Here is a 12,558-nt window from a genome sequence, read left to right as displayed (position 1 = left end):
ACATGAGCGCTGCAGTGACACCGGCAGGGAGCACTTCTGTGAGCAAGACAGCAGCTGAGCCATCAGTGTATTTCCACAACTACCCTACAAGAGAAATAACAGGTACACATGCAACTGCATGCACCTCTTAATCAGGGTCACTGGGCTTGATTCATTAACAATTGCAAATGTGAGATTGCACGCAGTGAGTGATTAATCGCCAGACTGCGCATGTGCTGTGAACACATTGCGTGTGCGCAAAGGGCAAAATGCGACTGCCCTACTTATGCTGCCTAATTGTAAAGTGAACGCATTTAGATTGACAGGAAGTGACCGCTTGTGGGTGGTAACATAGTGTTTGTGGGGTGTGGTTGGGAAAACGCAGGCGTATCATGGCCATTTTCGGGGTATGTGTATCTGACGTCATCTGCAAATGCTGCTTTCAAAAACATGGCACCCAGTACAACAACATTCTCATTGATATTAGTATGGGGTCAGCCATAAATGTGGATGGTGTCCTTTTTTTGCGTATGCATTGCGAATATGCTAATGCCTACGCAGATTTGTGAATGCATTAGTGGGAATCTTTTATCCATTCTGGGCAGCTCTTCATATGCGAAGTTTAGCAATAGCAGATTTGTGAACATCACTATCTCAGCCTCAGTAGCGATCTGTAGGGAATCAGGCCCACAGTGCGATACAGCATTTGTGGCCCAAAATGAATCATGATACCTTATAATAATTAGATCAATATGATGCATAAGTTTATTAGGAATGTTGGTCAGTGACATTGAGAAATGATCACTGCTGGTCATTGTGTGCAGTCATCTTTCAGCCACATTACCACGTCCCAGTGACATCAGAATAGATCCTGTCGCTCTGCCCCAGCGACTTACTAAACGCATGTCTCCCAACCTGATCACCCAAGTGTGTGGACTAATTGGGCCACTGATTTGCAGAATGCTGAGCTGCATTTAATTATAATGGCAAAAAACAGATTGAACTGTGGACAGTAATACTGGGAACGTGGACTGTATAGTAGTGTTATTGACCCCAGAACAACTCAGAAAATAATATAATTTAAACCAATTTAACCAGTTTGACTAATAACTACAAATGACTGGTATCAGAATGTAAGGACATTTTCTAGTCAGACTAACAGGCCATAGTGAAGTCAGAAGACTTGGCTGCTTGGGTCATGCACTAATCTGACTGTGTAAACACAGTACTGCATGACCAAAATGTATAGTAATACTGGCATGGTGGCTGACTTTACATTTATAATCTGTCACTCAGTCAATTCATATAACCCTTTACCAGGGGTGTATTTCCCACTAGGCACGTGAGGCACGTGCCTAGGGGCCGCACTTGCTGGGGGGCAGCACACCTGGCTGATGAGGACAGGTGATTCTTTTGTTGTTGTCATTTTCCAATATTTTATTTTGCAACTGATGAGTGGGACAATGGGCAGCAAATTGTGGTCCAGTAGCTGGTAGTGGGGTGAGGTTGGGGCTGCTTTGGTGGCCTCCAGGCATCCGAACTGGCCCAGAAATGATGGGGGCAGTGACGTAGTTGGGGGAAAGGGGGGCATAAAAAATTATGTGCCTAGTGGCGGCTTTACCCCTAAATCCACCCCTGCCCTTTACTCCATGTCTTCCACTAAATATAGCTTCCAAATGGGACAATCCGACAGTTTTGGCACTAAGGCAGCAGAAGGCTATAAAAACAAACAGAAAAGATAGAATAGAAGCGCTCATAGAACCATATATAATGCTCTTCAGAAATATATCAGTCAAAGGAGTCCAAAAGTTAATAAGCAGCAAATTGCTTTATTAAAAACTAATGTAAACACTTTATAACCATATGCATGACATATGTCTTACTAACAATTAAAAAACAGACTTTGTACAAATAGATGACAAAGGCCCTCATTCCGAGTTGTTCGCTCGCTAGCAGATATTAGCAGCATTGCACACGCTAGGCCGCCGCCCTCTGGGAGTGTATCTTAGCTTAGCAGAATTGCGAACGAAAGATTAGCAGAATTGCGAATAGAAAATTCTTAGCAGTTTCTGAGTAGCTCGAGACTTACTCCTACACTGCGATCAGCTCAGCCCGTTTCGTTTCCTGGTTTGACATCACAAACACGCCCTGCGTTCGGCCAGCCACTCCCCCGTTTCTCCAGACACTCCCGCATTTTTCCCTGACACGCCTGCGTTTTTTAGCCAACGTCGGGAAAACGCTGAGTTGCCGCCCAGAAACGCCCCTTTCCTGTCAATCATTTACCGAACACCAGTGCGACTGAAAAGCGCCGCAGATGCTACAGCAAAACAGCTAAGTTTTGTGTAAAATAACTAAGCGCATGCGCTCTGCGTACCATGCGCATGCTCAGTTAGCGACTAATCGCAGTATAGCGAAAATCGGCAACGAGCGAACAACTCGGAATGACCCCCAATAAGTAAATGCAAATGTGTTACTGGAGGACCAGCTCCATATATCAATTTAATTGTGTAATATCAATAAAGCCAATTGAAAACAGGGCGTCACCGGATATGAAGGTATTCGCTGTGGTTTAAAAAGTTAATAAAATGCTGTGGCTTAGAAAACTGCTAAATAGCAGAATAAAGTTATCCGTATTGAGCCGCTAATTATAGTATTAACTGTGAATAGTTGCCAAGTCCAGGTGGGTGGTAGATGGCGTGTGGCCAGTTAGAGAATATCAAACAGGAAATACTTCATTCACGTGTGTGTGATGATACTACAGTATTTACATAACTAATTCAAGCATGCAATAAATTCTGATATTAGGAGGGCTGGTTAAATGAAATGATACATTTTTGTCTTAAGACCCTATAGTAAAATATCGTAGAGCATGGCAGTGTCAGTGAAGCCAAATGCAGTCTGTGACTGCACTGGCTTCTATGTGACTGGCAGTGACTTCCTTGGAAGTTCTAATTGTCAGTCACAGACACTCAAGGCAGACCCATTGGGAGGAGTTTCCTCCCTCTGAGACTGACGGACTGGGCTGCGATTAGCAGAAGCTGGCTACCTGTAGGAAGAAACACCTTGCCATTTGCGCAGCCCAATCTGGCTTCTATGGGCTGCAATTGATGCAGTCCATAGAAGCCGGGGGTTTGCGCGCATGTGCACCGCGGCGTCTGCGTATGCACCTGTCCCAGCACCTGCTGGATCCATTGCACAGGTGCCGGAACCCAAGGCTGGCTGTCGACTCTCCTGTCCAGGCACAGGGGGTAGTGGCAGCCCCCCTACCTTTGGTAAGTAGGAACCGCCGCTGGTTATGTGTTGTTATCACAACACTAATAACATTTTCAGCAAATGTTCATTATTTCTAATTACTAATATTTAATATTATTAAATGACTTTCATTATACTTTCTGTCTAAACATGAGTTTATGTTTTAATGTGAATGTAACTGTGCTCTCGTATGTCACTATGACATATGTAACAGATGTGTCCACATAGACCTAGCTCCAAATCGCAAAATAGCCCCAATTGTAATCCACAGATTTTGTGAGTAAGCCGCACTTTGTGTTCCACATTACTAATGCAACAAAGATACCCTGGACACTGGGACTGGCATTGCATGTAGCAGCTGTGTGCGACTTGGACGCTGGATACAAAGACAAAAGAGTGAGGACATATACAAGTGAGCCACATCATGCACTGCGCCTGTAAGTGTATTTACAATGGGTGCATCCAGGGAGGCGGCGTACTGCACACCCTGCACCCAGAGTATAATTACTATGTACCAGCATGCTGGTCCCTCCTTCTCTGTGGTGCCATATTCCCAGTGACATCTTCGGGAAGATAGCACCGCACAGTGAAGGCAAAGACTTTGCTCTCTTGTGCGCATACACCATCTTCCTAAATATCACTGGGAAGATGTCAACGTGGAGAAGGAGGGAACCACTTACCAATGCGGAGGGTATGGGGGGGTGCTGCATAAGGGCCACCTCTGGAATTAATACATCTCTGATTATGCTGTGCAGCATTGTGCTTGACCACTTAACTGATTATTTTTCCCTTCAAAATCATTCATAACATTGTGATCTGACCATGCCAGTTAAGTGCGATCGCAGTGTGAAAGTCTGCGCGCACACGCTGCTGTCTTTGCGCATGTGCAGATGGCCAAAAAGCGTCCATCTGCTATTTTCTGAGTTTTACAATCATTACTGAATTAGGCCCATAATGGCTCACAAACTAAGAAATAATTATGAATGCTCAAGAATCACTACCCGTAGCATAGCATCTAAGTTGCACCATGAGTGTGAGGACACTGTACACTGAACCATCATGCCACCATTACCCAAATATAAATGATCAAAAAGGAAATTCAGTAAATAATAAATGTAATGTTTTTAGGTGTAACTCAACCTGCATGGCAAATATGCAGGGCCAGATTATAGGGGAACGAAGGGGGCAGTCGCTTAGGGGTCCCCACACATTAGGGGTCCCCACACATTGGGGGCCCCCACACTGACGCAAATGCCCCAACCCATACCATTCTGCACCCACACATGTTGCCAAGTGCTGGCAGCCAGACGGAAGCAGCTAGAAGTTAATAGCTCAGGTACCAGCGGCAGCAATGAGTTCAGGTGACCCCTTGGTGTACTTCACCTACTTGCTCTGGGGAGCAGCAACAACAGCAGAGCTCCCAGCAGTTATTATATGCAGCAGTCTCCCAAACTCCTCCTCCGTGTCACCATGGCACGGAGGAGTTTCCTAATTTCCTTATGTTTTCTGGCACGTGTGTTTGTGATGGCTCCTCTCCCAGCTATCAAGGAGAGTCACACCCAGGGGTTAAAGTGAGGCGGAACGGGGTGGAACTGCGTTCCGTCAGTTCCACTTGGAGATGGAACGCTGTTCCGCCTCCTCCGGCTCACCTCACCCGATGTGTGCCGGCGCCGCACAGGGAGATGCTGGGCGCCCGCTGAGATTGTGTTACCAGCGGCGCTCGGCTCTCCCTGCACAGCGGCAGGAGCTCACTACTTAGCTCCGGCTTCCGGCTCCCGACTCTGTCAGTGCGCGCTATGAGAGAGACGTCATGATGTGTCTCTCGAAGTGCTGGGGAGCCGGACGCCAGGAGGATCACAGTGGTCGGACGCGGGAGCGGGGCTTGTTAAGTATGGTGGCTTTTTTTTTTAAAATGTGTGACTGTATTAGCAGCGCGGCTACAGGGGGCTAACCACTAGGGGCAAGCTACAGGGGGATAACCACAGGGGGCAAGCTACAGGGGGATAACCACAGGGGGCAAGCTACAGGAGGATAACCACAGGGGGCAAGCTACAGGAGGATAACCACTGGGGGCAAGCTACAGGAGGATAACCACAGGGGGCAAGCTACAGGGGGATAACCACTTGGGGCAAGCTACAGGGGGGCTAATTACTGGTGGCAATCTACTGGGGGCAAACTACTGGGAGCAAGCTACAGGGGGCTAACCACTGGGGGCTATACTACAAGGGGGCATTACTACTTGGGGCAAACTACTGAGGGCAAACTACATGGGGCTAAACTACAGGGGCTAACTACTAGGGGCAAACTACAGGGGCACATTACTACTGGGGGCATAACTACAGGGGCGCATTACTACTGGGGGCATAACTACAGGGAGCATTACTACTGGGGGCTAAACTACTGGGGGCATTACAACTGGAGGCATAACTACAGGGGCTAAACTATTGGGGGCATTACTACTTGGGCCAAACTACATGGGCTAAACAACTGGGCGCATTACTACAGGCGACTTAACTACTGGGGGCAATACTACACAGGGGCATTACTAATGGGGGCACTACTAATGAGGGCATTGTAAAGGGGGCACTTCATAAGGGGCATCACTCCTGGGGACATAAGGCACTACTACTGGTGGCATTGCATAAGGGGCACCACTACTATGGGCTCTACAGTATATAAGGGTTAATACCACTGTGGGCACTACCAGTACAGTGGACATTGCATAAGGAGCACTACTACTGTGGGCATTGTAAAAGGGGCGCTATTGCTGTGGGCATTGTGTGTTATGGGGTGCTACTACTGTCGGCATTATGTGTATTAGGGGTGCTACTACTGTGGGCATTATTACTATTGTGTGACCACGCCCCTTTCTTTTTGAGACCACGCCCTTTTTTACCTTTATTGCATGGGCGCCGGGGGAGAGGGGGGGGGAGTTCAACCCCCTCTCTAGGACCACTTTAAGAACTGGTCAGACCAATCCCCGGTTGGCAGCATCGGACAGTGGCAGCACTGAACCCTCTCTGCCCCTTTCCCCACCCTTGCACCGCATATGGAAGAGAAGTGTGTCCCTGTCTGCCAACCCATTCACCGCACTTGGGACAGGGGGATCTCCAGGGGTGGATTATATGTGGGTGGGTAGTGTCAATTGTATTGGTGGGGGCCACCACAAATTTGTTGCCCCAGGGTCCCCACAAGCCTAAATCCAGCCCTGCAAATATTCCTCTGGTAATACTGGTTACCTTACTTAGGATGCTTTCTTGCTGTGCTGGGGAAAAACCTGGTGAATGCAGGGAAAGTCCACTTTTCAAAGCCATCAACAGCTCACGTGAATTCATTTCATAAAATGAGTTTGCACTGACACCTGAAACCAATTCTCCCAGTTGACTTATATTGGAAAATGTTAAAACCTGTGATCAATGCAGAAAGTTAAAGCAGTAAATAAAGTCGCATAGTCATCTGAGAAACAGAGGTGATAGTGATAAGCAAAAAAATAAGAATTTACTTAACGATAATTCTATTTCTCGTAGTCCGTAGTGGATGCTGGGGACTCCGTAAGGACCATGGGGAATAGAGGCTCCGCAGGAGACTGGGCACATCTAAAGAAAGCTTTAGGACTATCTGGTGTGCACTGGCTCCTCCCCCTATGACCCTCCTCCAAGCCTCAGTTAGGATACTGTGCCCGGACGAGCGTACACAATAAGGAAGGATTTTGAATCCCGGGTAAGACTCATACCAGCCACACCAATCACACTGTACAACTTGTGATCTGAACCCAGTTAACAGCATGATAACAGAGGAGCCTCTAGAAAAGATGGCTCACTACAGCAATAACCCGATTTTTTGGTAACAATAACTATGTACCAGTATTGCAGACAATCCGCACTTGGGATGGGCGCCCAGCATCCACTACGGACTACGAGAAATAGAATTATCGTTAAGTAAATTCTTATTTTCTCTAACGTCCTAAGTGGATGCTGGGGACTCCGTAAGGACCATGGGGATTATACCAAAGCTCCCAAACGGGCGGGAGAGTGCGGATGACTCTGCAGCACCAATTGAGAGAACTCCAGGTCCTCCTCAGCCAGGGTATCAATTTTGTAGAATTTTACAAACGTATTTGCTCCTGACCAAGTAGCTGCTCGGCAAAGTTGTAAAGCCGAGACCCCTCGGGCAGCCGCCCAAGATGAGCCCACCTTCCTTGTGGAGTGGGCATTTACAGATTTTTGGCTGTGGCAGGCCTGCCACAGAATGTGCAAGCTGAATTGTACTACAAATCCAACGAGCAATAGTCTGCTTAGAAGCAGGAGCACCCAGCTTGTTGGGTGCATACAGGATAAACAGCGAGTCAGATTTTCTGACTCCAGCCGTCCTGGAAACATATATTTTCAGGGCCCTGACAACGTCTAGCAACTTGGAGTCCTCCAAGTCCCTAGTAGCCGCAGGCACCACAATAGGTTGGTTCAGGTGAAACGCTGAAACCACCTTAGGGAGAAACTGAGGACGAGTCCTCAATTCCGCCCTGTCCGAATGGAAAATCAGATAAGGGCTTTTACAGGATAAAGCCGCCAATTCTGACACGCGCCTGGCCCAGGCCAGGGCCAACAGCATGACCACTTTCCATGTGAGATATTTTAACTCCACAGATTTAAGTGGTTCAAACCAATGTGACTTTTGGAACCCAAAAAACTACATTGAGATCCCAAAGTGCCACTGGAGGCACAAAAGGAGGCTGTATATGCAGTACCCCTTTTACAAACGTCTGAACTTCAGGGACTGAAGCTAGCTCTTTTTGGAAGAAAATTGACAGGGCCGAAATTTGAACCTTAATGGACCCCAATTTCAGGCCCATAGACACTCCTGTTTGCAGGAAATGTAGGAATCGACCCAGTTGAATTTCCTCCGTCGGGCCTTACTGGCCTCGCACCACGCAACATATTTTCGCCAAATGCGGTGATAATGTTTTGCGGTTACATCCTTCCTGGCTTTGATCAGGATAGGGATGACTTCATCCGGAATGCCTTTTTTCCTTCAGAATCCGGCGTTCAACCGCCATGCCGTCAAACGCAGCCGCGGTAAGTCTTGGAACAGACAGGGTCCTTGTTGGAGCAGGTCCCTTCTTAGAGGTAGAGGCCAAGGATCCTCCGTGAGCATCTCTTGAAGTTCCGGTTACCAAGTTCTTCTTGGCCTATCCGGAGCCACGAATATAGTGCTTACTCCTCTCCATCTTATCAATCTCAGTACCTTGGGTATGAGAGGCAGAGGAGGGAACACATACACTGACTGGTACACCCACGGTGTTACCAGAGCGTCTACAGCTATTGCCTGAGGGTCCCTTGACCTGGCGCAATGCCTGTCGAGTTTTTCCCAACGGTTTATAATCATGTGGAAGACTTCTGGGTGAAGTCCCCACTCTCCCGGGTGGAGGTCGTGCTGAGGAAGTCTGCTTCCCAGTTGTCCACTCCCGGAATGAATACTGCTGACAGTGCTATCACATGATTTTCCGCCCAGCGAAGAATCCTTGCAGCTTCTGCCATTGCCCTCCTGCTTCTTGTGCCACCCTGTCTGTTTACGTGGGTGACTGCCGTGATGTTGTCCGACTGGATCAACACCGGCTGACCTTGAAGCAGAGGTCTTGCTAAGCTTAGAGCATTGTAAATGGCCCTTAGCTTCAGGATATTTATGTGAAGTGATGTCTCCAGGCTTGACCATAAGCCCTGGATATTCCTTCCCTGTGTGACTGCTCCCCAGCCTCGCAGGCTGGCATCCGTAGTCACCAGGACCCAGTCCTGAATGCCGAATCTGCGGCCCTCTAGAAGATGAGCACTCTGCAACCACCACAGGAGGGACACCCTTGTCCTTGGTGACAGGGTTATCCGCTGATGCATCTGAAGATGCGACCCGGACCATTTGTCCAGCAGGTCCCACTGGAAAGTTCTTGCGTGGAATCTGCCGAATGGGATTGCTTCGTAGGAAGCCACCATTTTACCCAGAACCCTTGTGCATTGATGCACTGAGACTTGGCTCGGTTTTAGGAGGTTCCTGACTAGCTCGGATAACTCCCTGTCTTTCCCCTCCGGGAGAAACACCTTTTTCTGGACTGTGTCCAGGATCATCCCTAGGAACAGAAGACAAGTCGTCGGAACCAGCTGCGATTTTGGAATATTGAGAATCCAATCGTGCTGCCGCAACACTACCTGAGATAGTGCTACACCGACCTCCAACTGTTCCCTGGATCTTACCCTTATCAGGGAATCGTCCAAGTAAGGGATAACTAAAATTCCCTTCCTTCGAAGGAATATCATCATTTCGGCCATTACCTTGGTAAAGACCCGGGGTGCCGTGGACCATCCATACGGCAGCGTCTGAACTGATAGTGACAGTTCTGTACCATAAACCTGAGGTACCCTTGGTGAGAAGGGTAAATTTTGACATGAAGGTAAGCATCCTTGATGTCCCGAGACATCATGTAGTCCCCTTCTTCCAGGTTCGCAATCACTGCTCTGAGTGACTCAATCTTGAATTTGAACCTCTGTATGTAAGTGTTCAAAGATTTTAGATTTAGAATCGGTCTCACCGAGCCGTCCGGCTTCGGTACCACAACAGTGTGGAATAATACCCCGTTCCCTGTTGCAGGAGGGGTACCTTGATTATCACCTGCTGGGAATACAGCTTGTGAATGGCTTCCAAAACTGTCTCCCTGTCAGAAGGAGACATTGGTAAAGTTGACTTTAGGAAAACGGCGAGGGGGAGACGTCTCGAATTCTAATTTGTACCCCTGAGATATCACCTGAAGGATCCAGGGGTCTACTTGCGAGTGAGCCCACTGCGCGCTGAAATTCATTGAGACGGGCCCCCCACCGTGCCTGATTCTGCTTGTAAAGCCCCAGCGTCATACTGAGGGCTTGGCAGAGGCGGGAGAGGGTTTCTGTTCCTGGGAACTGGCTGATTTCTGCAGCGTTTTTCCTCTCCCTCTGTCACGGGGCAGAAATGAGGAACATTTTGCCCGCTTGTCCACGAAAAGACTGCGCCTGATAATACGGCGTCATCTCATGTTGAGAGGCGACCTGGGGTACAAACGTGGATTTTCCAGCTGTTGCCGTGGCCACCAGGTCTGAAAGACCGACCCCAAATAACTCCTCCCCTTATTAAGGCAATACTTCCAAATGCCGTTTGGAATACGCATCACCTGACCACTGACGTGTCCATAACCCTCTACTGGTAGAAATGGACAACGCACTTAGACTTGATGCCAGTCGGCAAATATTCCGCTGTGCATCACGCATATATAGAAATGCATCTTTTAAATGCTCTATAGGCAAAAATATACTGTCCCTATCTAGGGTATCAATATTTTCAGTCAGGGAATCCGACCACGCCAACCCAGCACTGCACATCCAGGCTGAGGCGATTGCTGGTCGCAGTATAACACAAGTATGTGTGTAAATACATTTTAGGATACCCTCCTGCTTTCTATCAGCAGGATCCTTAAGGGCGGCCATCTCAGGAGAGGGTAGAGCCCTTACAAGCGTGTGAGCGCTTTATCCACCCTAGGAGGTGTTTCCCAACGCACCCTAACCTCTGGCGGGAAAGGATATAATGCCAATAACATTTTAGAAATTATCAGTTGTTATCGGGGGAAAACCACGCATCATCACACACCTCATTTAATTTCTCAGATTCAGGAAAACTACAGGTAGTTTTTCCTCACTGAACATAATACCCCTTTTTGGTGGTACTCGTATTATCAGAAATGTGTAAAACATTTTTTATTGCCTCAATCATGTAACGTGTGGCCCTACTGGAAGTCACATTTGTCTCTTCACCGTCGACACTGGAGTCAGTATCCGTGTCGGCGTCTATATCTGCCATCTGAGGTAACGGGCGCTTTAGAGCCCCTGACGGCCTATGAGACGTCTGGACAGGCACAAGCTGAGTAGCCGGCTGTCTCATGTCAACCACTGTCTTTTATACAGAGCTGACACTGTCACGTAATTCCTTCCAACAGTTCATCCATTCAGGTGTCGACCCCCTAGGGGGTGACATCACTATTACAGGCAATCTGCTCCGTCTCCACATCATTTTTCTCCTCATACATGTCGACACAAACGTACCGACATACAGCACACACACAGGGAATGCTCTGATAGAGGACAGGACCCCACTAGCCCTTTGGGGAGACAGAGGGAGAGTTTGCCAGCACACACCAAAGCGCTATATATATACAGGGATAACCTTATATAAGTGTTTTTCCTCTTATAGCTGCTGTATTGTTAATACTGCGCCTAATTAATGCCCCCCTCTCTTTTTTAACCCTTTCTGTAGTGTAGTGACTGCAGGGGAGAGCCAGGGGAGCTTCCCTCCAACTGAGCTGTGAGGGAAAATGGCGCCAGTGTGCTGAGGAGATAGGCTCCGCCCCTTTTTCGCGGACTTTTCTCCTGCTTTTTTATGGATTCTGGCAGGGGTTAAAATTCATCCATATAGCCCTGGGGGCTATGGCCCTCATTCCGAGTTGTTCGCTCGCAAGGCGAATGTAGCAGAGTTACACACGCTAAGCCGCCGCCTACTGGGAGTGAATCTTAGCTTCTTAAAATTGCGACCGACGTACGCGCAATATTGCGATTACAAACGAGTTAGCAGTTTCTGAGTAGCTTCAGACTTACTCTGCCTGTGCGATCAGTTCAGTGCTTTTCGTTCCTGGCTGACGTCATAAACACACCCAGCGTTCGCCCAGGCACTCCCACCGTTTCTCCGGCCACTCCTGCGTTTTTTCCGGAAACGGTAGCGTTTCCAGCCACACGCCCCTAAATCGCCGTGCATCCGCCCAGTAACACCCATTTCCTGTCAATCACAATGCGAACGTCGGAGCGATGAAAATGCCGTGAGTAAACTTACTTTCATCATAGTAAAGTTACTTGGCGCAGTCGCAGTGCGAACATTGCGCATGCGCACTAAGAGAATTCTCACTGCGATGCGATGAAAATCTCCGAGCGAACAACTCGGAATGAGGGCCTATATGTGATGTATTTTCGCCAGCCAAGGTGTTTTTATTGCTGCTCAGGGCGCCCCCCCCTAGCGCCCTGCACCCTCAGTGACCGAAGTGTGAAGTGTGCTGAGGAGCAATGGCGCACAGCTGCAGTGCTGTGCGCTACCTTGGTGAAGACAGGATGTCTTCTGCCGCCGATTTTCCGGACCTCTTCTGTCTTCTGGCTCTGTAAGGGGGCCGGCGGCGCGGCTCTGGGACCCATCCATGGCTGGGCCTGTGATCGTCCCTCTGGAGCTAATGTCCAGTAGCCTAAGAAGCCCAATCCACTCTGCACGCAGGTGAGT

At 48.5% G+C, this 12,558-nt stretch overlaps 1 protein-coding gene across 1 annotated transcript in view; it reads right to left on the bottom strand.

Moving 5' to 3' along the window:
* Positions 1–12,558, bottom strand: part of OTOA (otoancorin) — a 367,382-nt gene that overhangs the window by 137,214 nt on the left and 217,610 nt on the right. The window contains exon 15 of the mRNA XM_063934462.1: positions 6,471–6,638. Coding sequence (XP_063790532.1) covers positions 6,471–6,638 — 168 coding nt within the window. The remainder of the gene's footprint in view (positions 1–6,470; positions 6,639–12,558) is intronic.

This window comes from Pseudophryne corroboree, chromosome 7 (assembly GCF_028390025.1).
Source record: "Pseudophryne corroboree isolate aPseCor3 chromosome 7, aPseCor3.hap2, whole genome shotgun sequence".
NCBI classification, from domain to species: Eukaryota; Metazoa; Chordata; class Amphibia; order Anura; family Myobatrachidae; genus Pseudophryne; species Pseudophryne corroboree.
The sequence above is the reverse complement of the archived record's forward strand: the minus strand, read 5'-3'. Positions and strand labels throughout refer to the sequence as shown.